Below are 24320 nucleotides of genomic sequence, written 5' to 3' on the forward strand. Positions count from 1 at the left end.
ATCCTTGGGCAATTTACATAATGCAATGTATGAGGAAGGAGCAATCTGAGTGAGCCAGGGTCAACACTGTTCCTCCAGTTACTTACTCTTCACAGGTAAGTCTCTATCTGACTAGGACTGAGTTATTCTTAATGGGCTGGGGCCTGAACCCAGGACTTACCTACAGCAGGGTCTTACTACGTGGCCCAGGGTGGCCTTAAACTCCTTTTTTTCCTGTTTCCCCTCCAGAGGGCAAGAATTATACAGGTAACTCTTTGTTCTGTCACAACTGGTTGAAGCGTATGATCCAATATTTTTAGATTGATTTTACAAATTCTGCTTTTCCTTTAAAATTGTGCAGTTTCAGCGCTGAGTGGACCCTGCAGTGAATTGGTTTGTTTTTTGTGACCCTACTTAAACCCCCCATCCTGAGGCAGGAGCAAGTAACACGAAGAAATGAGGCAGATACCCAATGACTTTCAGAAAGCAGTTTATTAAAGTTAAAATCAGATTTACAGAAGAACAACACAACAGCGACAGGCGCAGTGGCGCTGCAAATAACACAAGGGCACTCACCTACCTGGGCTTCTCTTCTGCAGTCTGCTCTGTTTCTAGAAGAATACTGGGGAAAGTCTCAGCAGTCACAGTCTGTCATGATTTAACAGCTAAAAGAAAACAACCTGCCTCCCCACCCTCCACCCCGTCTGCATTCTAAGCAGAAAGTGCTCCTTCTGTTCCAGATCTTTCAATTCTGTATCTCGGGCAAAAGGAAGGTTAGCATGCAGACTGAATGTCTGAGCACCAAGCTACTGCAGCGTTAACACTATTTTTTCCTGTTTTTTTCTATTTTCCATTTGTGTGTGTGTGTGTGTGTGTGTGTGTGTGTGTGTGTGTGTGTGTGTGTGTGTGTGTGGTTTAGACAGGGTTTCACTGTGCAGCCCTGGCTAGCTTGGACATTGCTATGAAGACCAGATTGGCCTTCAACTTACAGAGAATCACCTGCCTCTGCCTCCTGAGTGCTGAGATTTAAAAAGTGTGCTATTACAACTGGCATTTTTTTTAAACCAAGACAAATTTGACTAAGAATCTGGGCTGTTTTGAGGTTACTCATCGCAGGTACTACATTTATATTATCACATCCAAATATAAAAGACTGCAGGTTCTGCAGTCAACCTGCTGGAGCTCAATATTGGTCCTATGTCAGTTATATAAACTTAGGCAGTCCGTGCACATCTCTGCCTTTTCTGAAATATTATATGTAAAGCTCTTGGAGTAATACCCGAAATATGAAGGATCTAATAAATGTTACACATATAAACTCACATAAATAGGGAGTGTGTATGTGTGTATGTGTGTGTGTGAGAGAGAGAGAGAGAGACTGTCTCAGGCTGGCTTCAAACTCTTGATGCTCATGCCTCAGCCTCTTCAGTGCTGGGATTACAACACACCTTAGACCTTCCATTTATAATGTGTTGCATGCAGTCAAGTCAGCATATTAGTTAGTTATTAGCATGGAATACTAATAAGAAATTTAGGCCTCCCTCAGTTAAATCAGATTTTAATTCCTTAAACTTCTTTATGAATAAGAGTGAGTTCCTTAAGGTCATAAACTCTGTACTAGTTTACCTCCAAGGTCTGCAGGATCCAAACTGCACAGATACATAATCTGGAATCATTTATTTCTAGCCATTTTTTTATTATCCTTTTTTTTTTAAATTTTTGAGACAGTTTCTCTGTTTAACAAACCTGGCTGTCCTGGAACTCTGAGACCCACCTGCCTCTGCCTCCCGATTGCTGGGATTAAAGGCATGTGTTAAAAGCCCAGTTTATTTCTAGTAATTTTTTTGAGCAATTTTGCTACAAAACTAATAAATGAATGTTCACAGAAACCACTAAAAACCCCAGTTTACTTGTATTTGTTCACATCAAAGGCAAATGTAATTCTGGTGGAACCTTTGAACAATTTAAAAATGTATATATCAAGAACACTAAAACAAATGAATATTCATTCCAACAGGGTCTTCCTAAACTTTTTTATATCACTTTTCTATGTATGGATGTTTTGCTTGCATGTATGTCTGCATACCATGTACATGCCTGGTGCTCACCAAAGTTGGACACTGGACCCCTGAAGCTGGAATTATGAATGGCTGTGAGCTGCCATATGGGTACTGGGAATTGAATCCGGATCCTTTGTAAGAAGTGATTTTCACTGCTGCGTCATCACTCCAGCCCCTCTCCTTGAGCTCTTAATCCTCTTGCTTCAGTGCACCACCATGCCTGGCACAAGTAGAATACTTGCAGGCTCAATTACTCTACACTTTGCACAGTCCCATGACATATACCAAATAGAGGCAGGGCTGTGGAGCCCAGGAAGGAGCTTCCTGTCTTTACAGAAGTAGAGATATGGTTCTAATACAGAGGCAGTCTTTCTTCAAAGACAACAACAGTTCACTCACCTTCTTGGAACCTTTCCTAAGAACATCAAACAGAGTCATAAGGCTTAGCTGGAAAATTCCATCAACTCGAGTATGGAAGGCAGGTTTGGGAAGGCTAGACATGAATTCCTACTTCCCTTTGCATTCTTCAGATGTCATTTCCCCCAAACGTCTGCACTGGCTGGCTTCCACTTCAGCATCAGTCCCGAAATCTTGAAGGTCAGACACAGTAAACAGGGAAGGACATAAAATTAAGTCACTGGGGCATAGTTTGAGGTCTCACAACTTCAATCGGGAAGAGTCACACTTTGATGTATGTGGAAATGAATTTTAAGTTAACGCTAAAAGGCCCCCTGGCAAGCTCAAGACCTATATGCAGACATTTTCTTTCTTCTTAATTTTCTAGGTTAAGATACACAGTAATGGTTTTATTATAGCATCTTCAGCCACTGGTACCATTATAATTTATTTCATTCAATCCCTTCCCAAATTCCTCACCCAAGTCCCTTCCCCACCTCCAGCTGGTCCCTTTCTTTGCTTAGTTTAGGCTGGAATTTTCTGTCCCTTTTAAGATGAAATCTCTGCTGCCCAGGCTGCTCTGGAGCCTCCTGTCTGAGGAGTGGTTAATTGATGTTGGTAAACTCCACCACAACTGGCTTCTGCATTCTTTTAGTAAAAGTCAGTGAGACCAGGTACGATATGATTCCCATGAAGACCAAACATAAACTAGTTAAGTCTCTTGATGATTTTGCTAAATGGGTAAAGGAAAAACAATCTGATAAGAGGAAGAGGTCAGGACTAGTAGACTCGTTTAAGTGGTTGATTAGTTTGTCAGATTTGGAATAGGGTTTAAGTACAAACCACTTAAACCAGAAAAGAAGTTAACTTTCTCATTGGTGTAAGCTTCAAGTTTGAAAGGTTTATCTCCATTCAACTAATTTTTCTTCTTTAAAATATTTGAGATAGAGTTCAATGTGTAGCTCAACTCAGGCCAGCTTCATACTGAACCTCTTGTGCCTTAGGCTCCCAGGTGCTGAGGTTACAAGTGTGCATTATACCCAGCTTATTCAGCTGCTGAGGTACAAATAAACATGAAAATAAACTCAGTAAACTGTAGGAAAAATATTTAAAAATGCATTTGAATACTAAAAAATCATAAACTGAAAACCAAAACTGACTTACTGACAATTCAATTCCCCAAGATACTCAGAAATGACAGGACTGGGTCATCACTTATTAGGGAATGGAAATGAGGAGAAATGGATGAAACCCCAAGGCTGTCAAGACTTGCTTTTAGGGAAACACTGTTAAGAGTTTGATTATTCTGACCATGTGACCAGGCAGTCATCCTTGCTGGACGGTCCTGATTCCAAATGGCACATTCCTTCTCAAGGCACATTCCATCAGTGGCTCGGAAGCAATCCTCAGATGAAACCATTTAAAAATGTGCACTTTGCAATGACTTATCTATCTTAGCAGCTAGGAAGGCAAAACAAAATTAGCATATACAGCTACTTGAGAGACCAGAGAAGTATGCCGGTTAATGACCAGAACCAATGAAAACAAAGACTGAAAATGAATCCCATGCCGGGTTTTGGTTTTAGAATCCACCCCCCCCCAAACCTCCAAAATGTCTGTCATTCAACATACGGTCCATTTCCGGGCTGGTATTCCAAAAGAACGTATGATATCATGAAGTGGTATTCACTAAATAGGAAGGAAAGCCAGCCAATTTAAAATAGAAAAGATTAGACTTAATAGGTCATCTAATGCCAGAAAAATTCTTAACTGAAGATCAAACACATCAACCATAGTTGTTAAGTCAGATTCTGACAGCAAAGCTCATGTTGACTACGTTTACTTTTATAAAGAAAAAGAAGGCAGAACTCAGCTTTAAAAAGAAAGTGAGTCACACTTCAGATGGTCTCAGCTCAAAGTTAAATAGGCGTGAGAGAAAAAGCTGCATTTATCACTGAACTCAGTTTTAGTCTGTAGGTTCGACGGAATATTCACATCGAAGACAGAATATGCATATAAGTATTCTTTCAAATAAAAGACACGCTCAGAGCTTATCAGTGTGGCAGGGAACATGTGTTACAATCGGTATCTGGAAAGAAGGCAAAAATAAAGTTAGTTGCAGGGTTGAAAGTTAGGTACAGTAAGTCAAGAAACTAGGCAGTAGTAGACTTCTACATCCTAGCTCATCAATTTTATTTCTTAACAGGTAACAGAAATTTCCAAGGTATTTTTCTTGGATTCAGTAACGCAGGTAGCCCACGCTGGCTTTGAACTTGATATGCAGCAAAGGACCACTGTGAACTTCTGAATCTCCTGCCTCAACCTTCTAAGTACTGGCATTAAAAGCAGGTGCCACTATGTCGGGTCTATGAAACGATCAGGTTCAAACCCAGAGGTTCATGCATGCTAGGCAAGCACTCTACCCACTGAACTACATCCCCATCCTCAAGGTTTAACTTTCAAAGTTAATTACCCTTCAGTGTGGCCCTGGAGTTTACAGGGTCATACCACCTTCACCATCAGGGTTAATCTTCCCTAATACAGTTTCACTTTCTCAAGAAGCTTAGCCTCATACAGAGGAGATCCAATGACAAGCACAATCAATTTGTCTGTACCTTGTTCAAGACAACCATTTTGAGCGCTTTTGTTTTCCTACCTAGTTTATAAACCTAAGAAAAATAGAGGCCCTGGTAAAAAGAAATTTCAAGGATATCAACTATCCTGAGAAGGGAGCCAATAAACTCTCATAAGTGAAATTACTCTAGGCTATTCATATTTGTGTTCCCCAAGAGTGTAATTAAGACCCACATAGATCATGTTCTCATTGGTAGCAGTTATGTTTCTCATTTGGCTACAATAATCTAACCACACTTCAAACATTTGTGTGTGTAGTTCTTTAAAACAATTTGAAATATGAGCAACGCTTTTTTTTTTTAACTTTCTGAGACACGGTATCACTGTATTGCTCTGGCTCCTTTTGAGCTCATAGGGATCCCCTGTCTATTCCTCAGGAGTGTCACGACCAATGTCATGTACCATGTCTTTTTGTTGTTGTTGAGCAACTATTATTTTAACACAATACTCAATGTTCCGAGATAGGTCCAAAAATCTGACTTAAAAACAAAAGATAGATCTAGATATATTTTGAATAAAGCTGTTGGGTCAGCCTCACACTTCCCCTTAATTCATTTGATTCAGATCTAAATTCAGGGTCCAAGTCAAGAACAAAACTAAACTTAAATACTAGTCTTTATTAACACCAAGATAAAATGGATGCTCACATTAAACGTAAAGTCTTCTAACTTGATCAGATATAAACTGTGCCCTAAAAACTTCAATTTCATAAGTCTTAGCACATGAAATGCCACTTTAAATAGTAACTGAGTGTTTATGAAGATCATTTGAGATGATATAAGAATAAGAAGCCAGGCCAGGAAAAAAAGTCCTGAGCATTTCACTTTCCTGTACTTCCTATTTTCCAATGATCTTTTGTGTTTGTGTTGCTGGGAATTGAACCTAGGGCCTCACACATCCTAGGCAAATACTTACCACTGAATACTTCCAGGTCCTTCTCAATGACCAAGCCACTGATCAAACACTATTCTTGAACCTTATCTGCAGCCTAAAGACAGCAAAGGTCTCCTCTGGATATGCTGTCCTTGTTGAAAAGTCCTAGTATCATTAAGTCCTTTCTGCTACCTAGAAACAAAGCACCTGCTGCAAATGTGCCTCCAGGCAGGCTTCCTATTCTTCCACAACTAAGAAATGAAACACTCACTTTGTTAGTGATCTGTACAGAAAGGACATAAGAACACAACTGGCATAATATACGCTCCATCTCCTAATGCAGGCTACACTTCACTCCTTTGAAGTATTCTAGTCAAGAGCTCCACCTTTACCCACCACCCTTCTTGCTGAAAAATGTCTTACCTTCACTTCTTTTAACAGGCATTCTTACCTCGTTTTTAAAGATTTTGCCAAGTTCCTGGAAATTACTCCAGGGTGGAGAAGCTTGAAACTAGAGGTAGGTCTGTAGTCAAAAGGGCTATTAATTCCCACCTAAGTGCCACCCAAAGGTTATCTGGTTACCAACCTCTTCCCTTTCTCCTTGCTTTTGGGCCCCCAGGAAATTGTGATCAAGAACAGACTTGTCCAAGTGGGGTTATTTTCAAAGGCAATTCCATTTTCCTCAGGAGTAGAGAAGGGAGAAGCAAGTGACTGGAGCTGCTGCAGTGTCCTGAGCAAAGGCTAAGACTTCAAAGAAAAAGACCACCGTTGCACACAGGGCCTTCAACTTGATAAACAGGTACTCTATCACTGAATTAAATCTTCAGCCCATGGTTTTTTGAGCCAAGACTTCACCACGGAGTTCTAAGCTAGCCTCAAACTATAGCTTGTCAATATGGTATATTGACATCAAACGAAGCTGTTTTTAGACAGGTTTTACTTATGGAGCTCTGGATGGCCTAGAACCATACAGATCAGGCTGGCCCTAATTTCTGGGAGATCCACTTGCTTATGCCTCCCAAGTACTAAAATTAAAGGCATCAGCTACCAAATTTAAGTATCACCATGAAACCCAAGATAGCCTGGAATCTGTGACTTTACTTTCCTGTGTTTATATTATAGACGTGAACCATGTTTAGCTACACACACACACACATACACCCCACTCTTAAAAAGTACCACTGCAATATAAATGCTGTTTCTAAAAGAACAGCTATGTATCTAACATCCCAGGACTACAGAGGATGAAGCAGAAGATATAAATTCAAGCTTAGGTTATGCATGTCTTTTTTGTACCCCCTCTTCTGAGAAAGAATCTTATAAATTACATATAGGCTAGCCTCAAACTCTATGTGTTTGAGAAAAACCCTAAACTTCTGATCCTTCTATCTCAGCCTCCTCAGTATTATATATGTGCACTACCATGTCCAATGTATAAGGTACTATATTCTGAACCAAGAGTTCATGCATGGTAGGCAAACACATTACCAGCCAAGTACCTTTAGCCCTAAGGTCCTGTGGGGGGAAGATGACTTTTCAAAGACTGGATGTATCCTGTATTAATGTCATATTTCACACCATGTATATGAAGTCCTCCTCTAGCAGCCATGAAATCTACCCCAACCCAAAGCAACCTTGTGGGCCCAGGTTACATTTGTAAACGTAGCACCACCAAAGAGGCATAGGAAGGATGATGCATGGACCCATATATAGTAAGGCCTATTCCAAGAGCTGGCAATATAATACATATACAGCGTTTGCCTAGTATGTACAACCTTGGGTTCAACTGCCAACACACACACACGAGTCTGATGAACGTTTTAAACATAGAAAAACTTAAAAGTAAACTGAAAGGTGGCTGTATGGCAAATATTAAGGGTTCAGCTCTTGCCTAGCTAGGTAACTAGAGCTAAGACTCCAGCCCCTTCTAAATCATTTTCTAATTTACTCAGTTTTTCACGAGATAGAATAGCAAAGAAAGTCATTACTTTTTTCACTTACCATTTTTTATTCTTGTTTTATAATTTTTCCAAGACAGTTTCTCTGTGTCTGTCCTGGAACTTGCACTGTGGACCAAGCTGGCCTTTCTTTTTTCTTCCTGAAACAGGGTCTCTCTGCATAGCCCTGGCTATCCTGGAACTCGTTCTGTAGACCAGGTTGGCCTCTAACCTGGGATTAAAGGTGTGTGCCACCACCGCCTGGCCAGGGATGAATTTTTAGCTTATTATGTAATTCTATTTTGTTACTGGTTTGTTTTCCTTGAGTTAGTAGTTCACTGCTTATCCCAGGTTGGGTGGCCTTGAATTTGTGTTAACCTTCTGTCTCTGCCTCCCTAGAGCTGGGATCAGAAGCACACACAAGCAAGTCTGGCTTTATTTTATACATTCACACATAAACAAGTCCTTTAGCAACCTTTTACATCCTTTAAAACTGCAGAAAGACTGAACTTGAATATGATGGTACAATTTAATGAACTTTATAAGACTAAATAAGAACTCAGGAATAAAAATAAGTATTTTCAAACGTTTAAATCACTTAGAAAAGAGCTTTCCAGACTGCAGAGATGGTTCAGCAATAAAAGGCACTGACTGCTCTTCAAGGACCAGAGCTTGATTCCCTGCACCCTCATGTTGGCTCCCAAAAATCCTCCTATCCCGGAGGACCCAAGGGTACTAGGAACTCATGTGGTACACAGACACAGAGGCCTATTATAGACAGACAGACAGAGAAAGAAAGAAAGAAAGAAAGAAAGAAAGAAAGAAAGAAAGAAAGAAAGAAAGAAAGCTTTCTTTTCCAAATCAATTATAAGCTTGCCACTTGCCCAGGAAAAAAGAGCTTCTTTTCCCTTGTTTTTCTTGGGTTTGTTAATCAAACCCTAGCCTTGTGTACATTAGATAAACTCTACTGATGAGTGACATTTCCAGCCCCAAACTGTTTTCTTACAGACCAAAATCTAATGATACTTTGAACTAATTTTTCAAGACAAGGTTTCTCGGTGTATCCATGGCTGTCTTGACATTGCTCTGTAGATCAGGCTAGTCTTGAACTCACAGAGATCCACCTGCCTCTGCCTCCTGAGTGTCCGAATTAAAGGCATGAGCCACCATGTCCAGCTAAAGTAAATGATAGAACTACTTTACCTGTTCTTCATCTTTCTTTGGTGCTAAGATAGGCTCTAAGGATTGTATATGATATCAAGCACGTATTCTACCACTTAATCACACCCCTAGCCTACTTCACTTTAAATTTGAATTAGGGTTGCTTTAGTATGCATACAATATAAAGTATATATAAAATTTATTATTTACTTCTTGTTTACTTCTAATCTAGTAACTTAAAGCTGTGCAATGGTATAGAGTGGCTTGTGCCTGTGACCTCAGGGCTTCAGAACTGGAGGCAGAATGATCAGTGTTCAAAGCCAGTCTATGCTACGGGGCTAGTCCAAATCCAGCCTAGGCTATACCCATATCAAAATAAAAGTACAGGTGTACTTAGGAGGCAAGATGCACATTTCAGTTTTGCCACTTCAAACATTTTTTCTTTTTGTTTTTTCGAGACAGGGTTTCTCTGTGGTTTTGGAGCCTGTCTTGAAACTAGCTCTTGTAGACCAGGCTGGTCTCGAACTCACCTGTCTCTGCCTCCCGAGTGCTGGGATTAAAGGCGTGCGCCATCACCGCCTGGCCGCTTCAAACATTTAGAAGGCTGGTGGCCACTAGCTAAAAATACTTTACTTACCTTCCATCTCTGAGTTGCTTATATACAAAACCTACCTTCCCGTCCTGTAAAACATCCACTTAGCAGAGGGTGGTACATAGAACTCATAGTAGTTATCAACCTATCACTAAAAATACTTGCCATGAAAAGGAAACAGGGTATTTGTTTCCCCTTTAGTCAGCTTTATTCTGCTCTGCCTCTTTTAGGGTCAAAGACAGATCTCAACAACAACCAACCTGCACTCATCTTCCTGTTAACCAGTCAACATCCCTGTTCTAAGTCTTGACCACCTTCAGTAACTCCTGAGCCTGGCTCCTGACCCCACACCTAAACAACATGCAGTGACTCTGCCTTGGTGGTCTTATTTTCTAACAACCCCTAAAACTATTAAAATTGTCTCATCTATTTCCTTATCCCCTCCTTGGCATTCCAAGCACTACTGAAGTCTTTTACCACAGTGTTTTGTGTTGCTAGATGGCAAACCAAAGCCTGCACAACCAAGTTCTAAAACTTGTCCATAGTCTTTAAAAAACAAACAAACGAATGAATGAATGAATAAAATAACTAAGGATCAACACTCAGGATCAGGCTGATATTTGGGATTTTGAAGCCAGAATAGTATATACACAATGAGCTCAGGCCAGCCAGGGCTACAAAATAAGACTTTAAATAATAGTAAGCTGGGAGTGGTAGCACACACTTATGGTCCTAGCAGAGGCAGGCTAGTCTCTAAGATCAAGGCCAGCCTGGTCTACAAACTACAGGACAGCCAGAGCTACAGAGAAACTCTGCCTCAAAAAACAAATACAAAAATAACACCCATCAATGACTTGTTGGTAGTTCCTCTACTAAGGCCTTATGTTAAGTCCCTGAAATGCGAGACGATGACCCTGGCATCACCTAGGAGAAGATGAAACAGAAGATTCTTGCCTCACCTCAGAGCTAATAAATCACCTCAACAAAACCCCATCAATAAGGAGGTCAAGATAGAAAAATCAACCAGAAGTCCATCATTAAAGAGTGAGAAATGGAGTCTGAGAAAGAGAAAATTGGAAAACTCCTAAGAGGCTTCCATACACATCAGTTTGAGGAGTGATGGACTGGACATGAACAACTCCAGTTCATTACCCCCACTGTTCCTTCTAAGAGCTTTAAGAAGCAGTCTTTATATATTGCTCAAGCTGGCTTCAAAATGTTAATCCTCCTGCCCAATTTCTAGTGTAGCTGGGATGACACAGTCATCATTTTGATATATACAACAAATGGGCTCATTCAGCACTTTTTCCATTTAGAAAAACCAAACAAATAATTTCAATACATGAACACAACCACATTAACAACATCAAATTCAGCAGCAAAATTTACTATTCTTTGTGTCTGAAGGGTGCAGTCTCCCTCTATAGCCTCAGACTTTGATCCTCCTGGCGTAGCTTCCAGAACACTGCACCAACAGGACTTTGCTGCCAACCAGGAGGCACACCAATGCATTTTGTTTTGTTTTTGTTTTTTTTATTACAGGGTTTCTCTATAGGACTACTATAGGGTAGTCCTATCTGTCCTAGAGCACACTCTAGACCTACAAGCTGACCTTGAACTCACAGAGATCTGTCTCCACCTTTGAGTGCTAGGATTAAAGGTGTGTGCCAATACTGCCTGGCTCAAAATCGATTTGCTGGGAGGGGATTTAAGTTCTTCTGATCAAACCAACTGAGGTATTTTAACAAAAGCTAAATAAATAAGCCCCATTATTACAGGTTCAATGACAGGACTTATTAGGATAACGTTTTGAGCAATGAAAAACAAACTTCCTTTTAAAGCCCAATTTAAAAAGAAAATAACTTATTTATTTTATATGTATTGGTATGAAGGTATCAGATCTCTTGGAACTGGAGTTACAGACAGTTGTGAGCTGCAATGTGGGTACTGGGAATTGAACCTGGGTCCTCTGAAAGAACAGCCAGTACTCTTGACCACTGAGCCATTTCTCCAGCTCCTAAAGCCCAAAATTTTAAACAGAAAATAAAAAGTTCTTGAATCATATTTTGTTTAATCTATTAACAACTAAAGAACTGAAATTTCCAGACTTACAGGATTCTTGGCATACCATAAAACTAATCTCCATGACAGAGACAAAGCCCTCTGGGGAATATTGTATACATAAAAAATATTAAAAAACAGGGTTTCTTGTGAGAAATATTTATACATAGTCCTAATTTTTCTGAAATTTCTAAACAGAAAAGCAGTATTTTGATAGATATAGGTACAAGATATTCTTCTAAATCAATAATACAACTGCACAGGAAAATACTTTTACAAATGAACTAAATGAAGTCAGACATGACCTACAGACAGCCCAGAGTAAATGTGGCCCACATCTGATCTCAGAGTTAAGCAGGATAGGGCCTGGCACCACACCTACCTGGCCGCTGCCCTCCCTATGAAAACATCTGCAAGAGCTTCGGTTATGTCTGTTTTTCTAACAGTCCTTCCTGGCTGGCTCACTGAGTGATCTTTTGACTTGGGAACTAACAGAAAAAGAACAAAATGGTAAACTGAAAACCAGTGATTGCAGGGAAGGCCCTATAGTTCTCATCTTATAACTACACTTATCACCTATCTTCACTCTAGAGATATCTTTTTTATATTAATGGCACAGTACAAAGAAGAATGACCGTATGACTTCAAGTAAATCTCCATTGTGAACTGCAGAACTTCCACCTTTACCATTGGTGAGGATGAGTATATCCTCAAGGAAAATAACAGAAGAGAACTGGCCATATCAAGGTAACCTGCAAGAGAATGGGAGCTGTATGAAAACAGAAACTAAACTTACTTGAAGACACAGAGAACTGTTCACATGGAACTTCCTGCTCACTGGCAGCATTCTCAACTACACACCCAACCTGACAACACAGCTGTCAAATACCCCCTCTTGCCACCTCTCTTTGTGATACATCTTATTACAGGCTCAAGGCCTAAAAATCATACTGAAAACACAATATAGATGTTTTGAATTGATCTTAAGATCAATTCTAATGTGGTTGTTAAATTTCCTCAGAAAAACTCTGGTGGCAGACTGTAATGAACATTCCTGCCTGACATACTCAGTCCAGGTCTCATCCGAGGTACTCTAAGTACCCTCCAGGAAGAGCTGTACTCAAGAACTCAGTGTACTCAGTACAAGTAACTACATTGCTACTCATTGACTAGCTTTAGTAAAACAGGTTAGTACTGGATTTGGGAAGAATGCCTGTTTCCTATAAAAACCTGAATTTAACAGCTAATGAATCTGCTTTGCACAGCTGAATCCATGACACCCCAACCCAAATCACCAACACAACATTTTGAACATGTTAAATTTTATTAAAAATATTAACATTGTACAAATATTCCAATACAGTTATGGTACATGAACACTGTACCAAAAGCAGGTTTTTCTTAAAATGATTAAATGGAAAATGTCTTGCAAATTTCCCAATTTGGACATAGCTCATGTTACTGTATGCACACAAGGAATCCTAGTGTCTGTAGGCATTTTCAGTTCAATTCTAAAAATAGCCAAGAATGTAACTCTAAACAGTGTAGCAATTCTTTAAAGTACAATTCTATATTCTTTAGCAGGCCAGAGAAATTTCTCTGGCTGTTTCTTTTGGCCTTTACCTGTGAGAAATCAAAATAGACAATGTTCTAGGATTCTGAAACAGCTGCTAAGTGAAATGGAAGCCCTTATTTGAGCAATTTAAGTGTTCTTCCAATGCCTCATTCTCTTTCTGGTCCCATTAAGTGTATTTTGTTATAAATGCATAAGGTTAATAAATTTGCTCTCTTTATTTCTCTTAACTTACACAAACTCATCAAACTGAGTGTTCCTAATACCAACAATGTTCACGAACAAGAACCATGCTTTTTTAGTGCAAGCATTCAAGTTCTACACCTGATTGTTTTCTAGCACTCAAACAACATGCATAATATGTACACAAAGAAACAAAACTTGAACCCAACCTTGAAATTGCTAGTTATTCTGTATGACTTCATTTGTGATACTCAGCTAGCCAATCTACAGTAAACTGAGAGCTAAGAATTACACTTACAACACTGACTAGCACATGTGTAACACCTACCAGATTCTGTCTGTACTGATACTGCCAACAGAAGGTTAAGATCCACAAGAATAACGAGACAGTTCTTCTGACTTAAATACCAATAATTATATTTAATTTGTGATAAAAATTTTATTGAAATTATTTTTGTCTAGTTATTAAATCAATTTCCCTCAATTTATATGTAATCATCATGAAATTCCCTGAGTATAAGCTGGGATAAGTTATTGTTGCTGCCAAAGGATATTTTTTGTGCTACTAGGTATTGACCTAGATTCTTAGGAATTCTAGGCAAGCGCTCCACCACTGATCCCGATTCTCATTGCGTTACCTAGAATGAACTGGAGCTCACAATCTTCCTCTACAGAATCCCCCAGTGCTGGGATTAAGGATAGCACCACCACATACAGTACAGAATTTTACTTTAGCAATCATCTAGTATTTTGAATATTAGTTCTAGTAGTATTTACAAATCTTGTCAGTTGACAGGCTTATAGCGTTTTTGTTTTATTTAGAACAGCTAGCTGCTGAGGACCGAACTTAATGCCTCAAACATATTAAGTATGAGCTCTCACTGAGATACATCAGCCACTCTACTTTTATGTTTCCGTTCACATTCAAGGTCTTAAGACTTCAGCCATATAAATTTCCTATGGATCCCAAATTACCATTATCAATGTATCTTTAAGCCAAGACCTTTTTGTATTAAATTGATAAAACTTTAAAAAGTTTAATAAAAATACACAGTATACAGTTTAAACCCTCTAGTCTAGGCAATAGCTTCTCATTTTCAATAAAAATTAGTGCGCAATAAATCTCCCTACATGCTAATATGCTAACTTACACAATAAAAATATAATAGACAACAGAGACTAAAATCACAGTAAAATAAAATGTGATTGCTTCAACAGATGTTCTAGATTGTAAAGTATCTATTTTCTAAGTTATAACGGGGAATATTTCATTAATTAACATCTGTAGGTCTTTCCAGCCGATCTACTAATCTAAGAATGAGTCAAGTTCTTATTATATGTTCCTATTGAGAATACAAATACTATTTAAAATCTTTATTTTTCTATAAGGCCAACATAATTGCCTACTTATAAGATATGGGCAGCATTTTCCCACAATTCCCCACTAATGATTTAAAAAAAAGGGAAAGAAAAGAAATAGGAAAAAAAAAGTTCTTACCAACAATTCCACTGGTTATGGTCCCCAGCGAACCCCACCTAGCAAGTCGACATCATGACATGTCAGGGCAGGGCAGCCTCAACCTCGCTTCCCTGATAGTCAGGTGATAAAAGGAAGGAGTTAAAACAGGAAAAGAACACTTGCAGATTTCTGGACAACATCTGAAAATGATAAAAAAGCAAAACCAAAACAAAGCCAGAGCTTCTGGTAACCTCAAAATTACAACAACAGTAACATATATATATATATATATATATATACATATAAACATGATTTTTTAAAAAGAAAAAAATCTCCAGAAAGAGTACCAATAGCTACTTCAAATTAAATATTAATATGAAATTACTAACCAATACTAATTTTTAAAAAACTTGATGTTTGCATTTCAAAAGTTAAGACCTGAGCAACCAACTTCTAATGCAAAAGTAAACATGTTTGGTTCGTGTATCTGTTATTTTGTACTCTCCAGCAGTCACCTGAGCACTGGCGTACTCAGAACTCTACCCTAAGTTAACAGAAGCTCCCATTTTAGAGAAACAGAAACACATTCACAGGTCCAGTGCAGTCTTTCTATAAGGCTTTCTCTTCATTGCTCACTTAGGAAATTCCAAATCAGAGAGCAGCGCAAACAGCAAGTACAGCCAACTGTCCTGAGAACAGCTCAGTACAGGTAGATTGTCTTTGAAAGTAGACTTCGAAAGGCAAACTTGTAATAAATTTTTAAGTCTTTAGAACAAGGAATAGCCTTATAGCAAGTATTTACTGGAAGGGTTTGGTTTTACATACACAATTAATAAAACATAGGTATGATTATATTCAATGGGCAGGAGGCAAATGATGTAATGAGTTTCAAGAATAATTTTATAAGGCTTTATGATAGGAGTGGAATTTTATGTCCCTTCTCTCCTATAATTTAAAATACATAATTTATTTTGATGCATGCTAACCTTTGTATGACGGTTCATATCGTAAGAAAAATGATCTCTAACTAGGAGAAAGCATTGGGCTTTCTTTTGCAGAATAATCTCTGCAACTAAGAAAAATAAAACACAAATCTGCTATTTTTTTTAAAAAAGAACTTTAAAACCATAATTAATTTTCCTTATTTTTTTGATCAGGTAAATCTGAATTTAATTAGAAATCTGGCAACTTATTAGAACTTTTTGCTTTTAATTAGAACGGCTTCATATAAATATACACATTTAAACAACTGCTATAAATGAGTGATCAAATAAAAATTAGCATTCCATTATGGGGAAGGAATATACTTGTTAATGTCAGGAGGGTACCTACAAAGAGGCCTACCTCAATATAGGTATTACTTCCTAACACTTAGTCTGACAGGCTCATAAATAATGCTTCATTAACTAGATTGGGGAGAAAAAAAATATATGGAAAAGTAGACAAATAGGAGGTCAAATCCCTCAGAATTCATAATCTGTGACTATTTACTTATAAACAAACAAAATTCCCTACTGCAAATCTACAAAGTTCCTTGATTGACATTTGTCCGATGCCCATGACAAGGTAAGCACTGGTTTTTGGTGAATGCCAAGGCATAACTATGACTACACTATGACATCAAATAGGAAAAGCTCTAAGACAAATTTTTTTAAATGGGGTCATTGATTTTTAAGAAGTAAAAACTTTTAAAGCAAAGATTAAAGAAAATCTCTGTAGATATATTTTTAATTAGTGAAAGGGACAGAAAATAAAGTGCCCATTTAAAATTCGAAATAGAATATATAGTTAAAGGGTTTTGAAATGGAACTTGAGCTTCACTGGATTTACTAAACTTTGTATTTTAGGGTTATTGACAGAAGCACAATGAACTGCTTTTTCAGAATCACTTTCCTAATTGTATGACTAATATCTAATTGAATATTTTTAAAATCAATTAATTGTGTGTGAAGCTGTGTGTCACACTCACAGAGTCAGGTCTGACAGCACTTGCTGGGCCACCTTTCTAGCCTGTAACATGTATTTAAAAAAATACTAGCAATGAAATTTTTACTTGTACATTTTTTTCTTTCCAAGAAAAGGTGATTTAAGTCTAATTTACACTCGAGGTTTTGAATTATATTTTCAAAGTTTAAAGGCAGCATCTAAAGAATATCTGCTGTCTTTATGTATATACAAGGGCATAAGCAAAATTAAAAACTGGACTGTAAACATTACCAAGTAACACCCATGTTAACTTATAACAGGCCACATGATTCCTTTATCAATTTCTACAAAATAAGACTATTTAAAGCCTGTTAAATTATTGTCCTATATAAATAAACTTTGAAAAAAATGTGGTATTTGGCTCTCATCAGCAATTGTAAACTTTTAAAATTCAAAATGAAGTCACGAAACTGAAAATATGGTTGACTGTGCCGACAAGGAATTAAATGGCATGTGATTCTGATACCTAAAACTGTGACCACAAAAGACACCAAACAGGAACAAAGCATAAAATGAGGGAATCCATTTTAATTCCCCAGTGGTTTATAATTTAAAACATTTTAGGGGGATTAGATTCAGCTCAGTGGTTGCACATGTGCAAAACTCTGGGTTCAAGTCCCAGCACCAAAAGGAAAAAAACTTCAAATAGAAAATTTAATTATTCTGTTCTTATCATTTAGCAAAAAGTCATTAGAATAAATTAATTTCTAAAAGAAACAAGGACATAGATAATGCTATTATTTGGTCAGCAAAAACTTAGCCAGTAGACATAATAAAAATTTAAAAATAAAGAGAATTTAGCAGAAAGCCAAAGACACAACTATAATGATATTTAAAAGCCTCTTCTAAGGCATGACTGCTTCCCAAAGCAAGTGTACTCAGCGAAAGAAATCGTGTAAGTAACTAAAGTAGGGGTGCTGATCATAAACACTAAAACTGAAGTTTAATCCATGGTACAAGTGACGCCACAATACTAAGTTTTCTCTGTATTTGTATCTACTTATTCAGCCAATAAGATCTTCAGTCACAAAATATTCTTGATTGGATATATTGTGGGCCAAATAAATTGTAGTCTGCTTCTCCAGTTCCATTTTGCTTTAATGAAAATTATCCAATACCTGTTCAAAAACCTTTGAGTCTGTTTTGTTTTAAGGATAAAATTTCAAAACTAGAAGAGATTAAGAGAGAACACCAATCAATGAAATGCTATTTGGAATATGTGAATTTAGAATAATCCTCAAATCTGATATCCACAATACATGATGGAATAAACAAGAAATTTTTCATGAATTTGATCACTCACATAGGCAGTTCTACTTTGAAAACAGTATTCCTTCAAGGATTACGAATAAAATAATGTTTTAGGACACAATTGAATTTGAAATAGGTAATGTTTTGAATAGATTTTTGAGTTTTATTGAAATCTTACATGAACAAGAAATTGGAAATACAATCACATCAAAGAACAAATTGTCACGGCTTTGACGTTTAAGCCAAACAAATTTTGTAGGGCAGATTTCAAAAAGATGTGAAGTTATAACAATTTAAAAACACAGTTAACCTGCTTCTAGGAATGCAAAACATACAGTCATAGGTTATTTTCAATACAAGGAAACTTAAATCTGTTTGCTTTAATTTCTTAAAACTACTAAGACAAAGCACTAGCTTGTACTTTTATTTACAGCATACTTCATACTCCTATGTAATCTATTCCAAATCCAAAAAAACGGAACTGTCCAAACCAAAGGTTCTGCAAAATCATGATTTAACAGTTTGTTCTGAAGCTAAAATGAAGCCTGGAACGATAAAAGCATTGTGACCCCAGAATAAGGGAACTCTGCAAGCCCAATAATGTCCAAGAGCATTTAGAAAAGAAGAAAAATAAAAAGACTTGAGTATATACACAATAGTGATTTCTTCAGCTGAATACAAATGGCAGCAAACTGCTACTTAAAGATGAAACAGTTAAGCCAATTTTGTTTTGAAGAATGTAGATCTAGAGCCAATCGTATCTTGCCAGTATCGTTTTCAAGCCCTCACTTGTCTATTTCCACTGTTGCCCATAAGTATCCTGATAAAATTCTTGGTTGTCATTATTGTAACCATAGTTACCGGAATAGTCACCACCTTGCTGAAGCGGCTGCTGAGCGATGGGTTGGGAACCCCAGTTCTGTTGGTTGTTGGTCTGACGACGTTTGGAATCAGGCTGGTTGTACCCATCTGCCTTTCTCTTGCCTCCTACATTGCCCCCTCGATTGCCCCGAGCTCCACGAGAGCCACGGCCTCTCTGCTGTTGTGCAGGACCCCCTCTGCCACCCCTTGAGCCTCTTGGTGGTCCCAAAGGTGCCCCCCTCTGAGAATAGCCAGCTCTACCTCTTGGAGGTGGTGCTCCCCGCCCCCTTGGTGGTGGTGGAGCACCTCGCCCTCCCCTTCCTCCTCCTCTTCCTCTTACTGCATAGCCATCATCATAGCCGTAGTAGGGATCTTCATAGCCTCCACGATAGTCGTGATAATCATAACCATAGTAATCATCATAGTAGTCTTCATAGCCATAATAATCTGGAGGGTAGCCATATCCACCTCTCCCTCCACCACGACCTCGACCTCTCATTGGAGGTGGCATTCGGGGAGGAGGGTGATAATAATAATCTTCATACCTAGCAATGGAGGGAAGGGAGAAAAGGAACAACAAGTTAGTTTACTTCAACGTTCATACTGCCTTTATTATCTGAGCTTGTTACCACCATATTCCATGTTCAAATAGTAAAATATAAACTCACGCAGTGCTTCTGGAGGCCTGTCTAGCAGCTTGGCGCTCTTTCCTTTTCTTGTCTGGTGGCTTAGCTAAGACAATTTCAATTTCTTCCCCTTCTATTTCTTTTCCATTCATTTCATCCATAGCCTAAATTACAAAAGTAAGTTTATTGTATAAGAAACAGTATTTTAAAATGTAATATAAATAGGGAACTTGAGAGATGGCTCCAGCGGGTAAGGTTTGAGAACTCTGGGCTAAATTTTAAGCACCAATATGGAATCTGTATCACCAGTTGCAAACGATGTGGCACCCCTTTCTAGTTTCCGTGGATGCTATGCATGTATGTCATGCAGAGACATACATGCAAGCAAAATACCTATACACTAAAAATGTTTTTAAATCTTCAAAAGGCATAAACTTATCACTGCCTCTACAAAACATTTTACTTAGTAAACATTTAACTTGCAAGAGCAGTCTAGCCAAAAATATCTCTCTTTCATCTTATGCTTTACACATAAATTATTATTGAGAACAAAAAGCAATATTCTAATATTATATTTTAGGAGGTGAAAGAATCTGGAAAGATGGCTCAGCAGTAAAGAGTACTTGCTGCTCTTGCAGAGGACCCAGGTTTGATTGCCAGCACCTACATGGCAGCTCACAACCATCCCTAACTCCAGTTTCAGAGGATTTGATGCTCTCTTCTGAACTCTGAGGGCACCAGGTACACATGTAGAACATATAAACACGTGTAGATGAAACACCCATACACATAAAATAAACAAAAGGTTTTCTTTAAAAAAAAAAGCTGCATTTACCCAAACTCCTTAATTCCAAATAATTCTTTTTTCTTAATTGCTTATTTTTATTTTATTGTCATTGGTGTTTGGCCTGTATGAGGGTGTCAAAATTCCTTTAGCTGGAGTTACAGACAGCTGTGAGCTGTCATGTGGGTGCTAGGAATTGAACCTGAGTCCTCTGAAAGAACAGACAATATTCTTAATAGCTAAGCGCCATCTCTCTAGCCCCCAAATAATTCATTCTTGAAGCAATTCACACCCAGGGAAAATGCACATCAGAAAAAAAAACTAACTCTTCAGATCTCAATAAAGATGTGGTATTTAACATTCAAGTCTTGGACAGACGTTTCATGGATGGGAAATGAAAAGGTTATCTGTGAAATTTAGCAAGACACTAAGTCTAATTTTCCCTCACATCTAACACAGGACTTACTGTGCCTAAACCAAATGTAAGAGCCTTAAGCAACCACCAAGAAAGCAAAAACCATTGCTTGTTCTTCATATCCTTCCCTCTCCTTCTCCAAAACCATTGCTTCTTCTTTTCCTTCCCTCCCTCCCTCCCCTCTCTCTCCACCCCCTCCTCAGGGTTTCTCTGTGCAGTTCCCTTCCCAGAACTCTCTGTAATCAAGGATGGCCTTGAATTTACAGGGATTTAATACTAGCCTACCCAGGCGTGAGTCATCATCTTCATCTGCCATTTCATTATTTAAAGAGTTTCTCTATCTAGCCTGGAACTATGTACACCAGGCTGGCCACGAACTCTAGAGAAATTCACCTTCTTTTGACTATCAAATGCTCAGAAAACCACATTTATTTTTAAAGTGCTGGATAGCAAACCCAGAGCCTTGCACATGCTAGGTAGATTCTACCAATAAGCTACAGGACTGCTTCAATTAAAGCAACTTATTATCTTCCTGCTTCGGGGCTTGTAGCTAAGGGGTAAAACCCATGCCTAAATATGAGTCTGATGTCCACCAGCACAGCACAAACACAAATATTGTTAACGTCTATAAACAAGAGAATGAAACACCTATGTTCTATCTGCCCTGACCACCCAGAATTCTTCCCAGTTCCTATATTAGAAATTTTTTAATTTCACAGGCTTCTCTAACGAATTATCCTACCAGGTCTTATATATATTTTGAGTTCTTGCAAATATTTCCTACTAACTCACCAAATTATTTAGTACCAAATCAAAAGCAATATTCATAAAGTATTATATAGATTTATCAAGCATGTTCTTTACCATAGAAATTTAAGAAGCCAAACATTAGAAAATTGCTGCACACTAGCTATGAATTTTATAATCAATATTTCAACAGACTCCAGCAGAAAGCAAAGTGATTAATGCTATACTATTAATGTTATACTATATATGTTAATAATATATACATTAACAGAGTTAAGGTCTAATGACTGGGGTGTGATGTTTGATCATCAGTTCTATAAAAATAAGAAGAAAGCATACAAGCAAAGCCCTGTAGTAGTCAATGATTCTATAAGTCCTACTTCAAAGCAGCAGCCTAGGAGGAAAATGTTCAAATCAGAAATTAACAGCAAACTATTGTGCTATGTCAGCATATGTTAATCATCTGTCTAGAAAGAGGGAATCTCAACTGAGAAAATTTCTCACCAGATTAGCCTGTGGTTAAATCTGTGAAGTATTTTCCTATGGGATAGTCCAGTTCCCTGTGGAAGGTGCTACTCCTGGCCTGGTGGTCCTAGGTACTATAAGAAAGCAGCAAAGCAGGCTGCCAGGTAGTGGTGGTCCACACCTTTAATCTCAGTACTGGGGGGGGGGGGGGGGGGGGGGAGAAAAAGGAAGATCCCATTAAGTTGAACTCAAAGTCCAGCCTGGTTGACAGAGTGAGCTCCAGGACAACCCGAGGTACAGAGAGACCCTGTCTCAAAAACCAACAAAAAAGAAAAGAAAGAAAAGGAAAGAAGAGAAAAGAGGGAGAGAAAGAAAAAAAAGAAAGAGCAGGCTGAGCAAGCCAATAAGCAGCAATCCTCCACTTGAGTTCCTGTCCCTGGATGATGAACTACAAGTTTAAAATGATATAATCCCTTTCTTCCCCAAGTTGCTTTGGTCATGCTGTTATATCACAGCAACAGAAACCCTAACTAAAACCCTAACTACCAACAGAGAATTTGGAAGAAGAAGAAAAAAAAAAAAACAATGTTTGAGTTACTTAGTATTTTGGACCCATTTGCCTGATCATATTAAAACAAACAATCAAAGAAAAGATTACAGAAGTAGTTTTGATTTTCCTGCTTAAGGAAAGAGACGAGAATAAGAAAATGAAGGTTTCACCTATTAAGAGCTGGGGCTATGGTGTATGCCTTTGATCCCAGCACTTGGGAGTGCAGAGGCAGGTGTGTACCCCTCCATGAGTTCAAAGCTGATTTTGATTTGTTCTACATGGTGAGTTCCAGGTCTGCCGGGGCTATACAGAGAAACCCTATCTCAAAAAACAAAACAAAAATAAAATACAACAGAAATGAAGAGTTAACTGATATTACACAGTATATCATACTTTTTGAGACAGGGTCTCTCTGTGTAGCTCTGGCTGTTCATGGAACTCACTTCTGTAGACCAGGATGACTCAAACTCCCAGATCCAACTACCTGTCTCCCGAGTGTTGGGATTAAAGTGTAACCACCTGGTTACACTATTAGTTATTTTTAAAAGTTCAAAGTTTGGCTAAATTGTGAAGACTATAACTAGGCGTGAGAGGAAAAGCACTTGCCTCATATGAGGCTCTGGGTTCAGACTGCAGTAACAAACACACAACCACTCAACATACAAACATCAACTTTATTTCCACTTTAAAAAGTTACTTTATGGGGCTGTACAGCTGGCTCAGGTTAGGAGAGTATAATGTTCTTCCAGAGGAACCAAGTTTGGTTCCCTCACTGGGTAGTTCACAACCACCTGTAACTCCAGCTCCAGTGAACTCAGCACCCTCTTCTGGACTTCTCTGAGCATCTGTATACTCACAATTGCACATGCCCTCAACACAGATATACCCTTGTAAATTAATTAACTAATAACGTAAAAAAAAAATCTTAGCCAGGCAGTGGTGGAGCATGTCTTTAATCCCAGCACTGGGGAGGCAAGAGGCAGATGGATCTCTGCGAGTTCAAGGACAGCCTGGTCTACAGAGCTAGTTCTAGAACAGTCAGAGTCACATAGAGAAACCTTGTGCCTTTGAAAGAAAAAAAAAACGTAAGTATTTTATGTGTCTACCAATTTTGAAAACAAATAGTTAAAAAAGGAAAAGAAAAAACAAAACCAGCAAAGCTCCTACCTTGACAGCAGCTCCTCTGTCTTCAAAATGAACAAACGCATAATCTTTCAACTTCTTCACTCTCTCCAGTTTCCCAAATTCAGAAAATGACTTTTCTAATATTTCTTCAGTCACCGTAGTAGCCAAGTTTCTCACAAATAAAACTTTCACCTAACAGCAATAAATACACAAAATTGACACTCCTAAATTTTAGTTTAAACCTTAAAATACTACTTCTGTATTCATGCCATAGGCTTTAGGCTTTTAAACTCTAAACTACTAAGTCTAAAAGTACAGTTATAGAAAGTCTGAGAAAAATTAAGAAATGATTTTTACATTAGCTACCACTTTACTAAGGCTTTTTTAAAAAGCAACCAAGTTAGACAAACTGTTGACTCCTGACTTCTCATCAAAACAGTCATCACTGGGCTGGAGAGATGGCTCAGTGGTTAAGAGCATTGCCTGCTCTTCCAAAGGTCCTGAGTTCAATTCCCAGCAACCACACGGTGGCTCACAACCATCTGTAATGAGGTCTGGTGCCCTCTTCTGGCCTGCAGACATACACACAGACAGAATATTGT

General features: G+C 38.2%; 1 protein-coding gene across 3 annotated transcripts in view; it reads right to left on the reverse strand.

Moving 5' to 3' along the window:
* Window positions 1-452: 452 nt before the first annotated feature.
* Hnrnpr (heterogeneous nuclear ribonucleoprotein R) overlaps window positions 453-24320 on the reverse strand; it is a 55334-nt gene continuing 31466 nt past the window's right edge. For all 3 annotated transcript variants that reach the window (XM_050152419.1, XM_050152412.1, XM_050152401.1), the window contains 3 exons: window positions 23761-23910; window positions 19675-19796; window positions 453-19551 (listed from right to left, as the gene is read on the reverse strand). In XM_050152419.1, coding sequence (XP_050008376.1) covers window positions 18939-19551; window positions 19675-19796; window positions 23761-23910 — 885 coding nt within the window. In that variant the 3' untranslated portion in view covers window positions 453-18938. The remainder of the gene's footprint in view (window positions 19552-19674; window positions 19797-23760; window positions 23911-24320) is intronic.

The sequence above is a fragment of the Alexandromys fortis genome, unplaced genomic scaffold, assembly GCF_014885135.2.
Source record: "Alexandromys fortis isolate MF-2015 unplaced genomic scaffold, M_Fortis_MF-2015_v1.1 scaffold_26, whole genome shotgun sequence".
Taxonomy (NCBI): domain Eukaryota; kingdom Metazoa; phylum Chordata; class Mammalia; order Rodentia; family Cricetidae; genus Alexandromys; species Alexandromys fortis.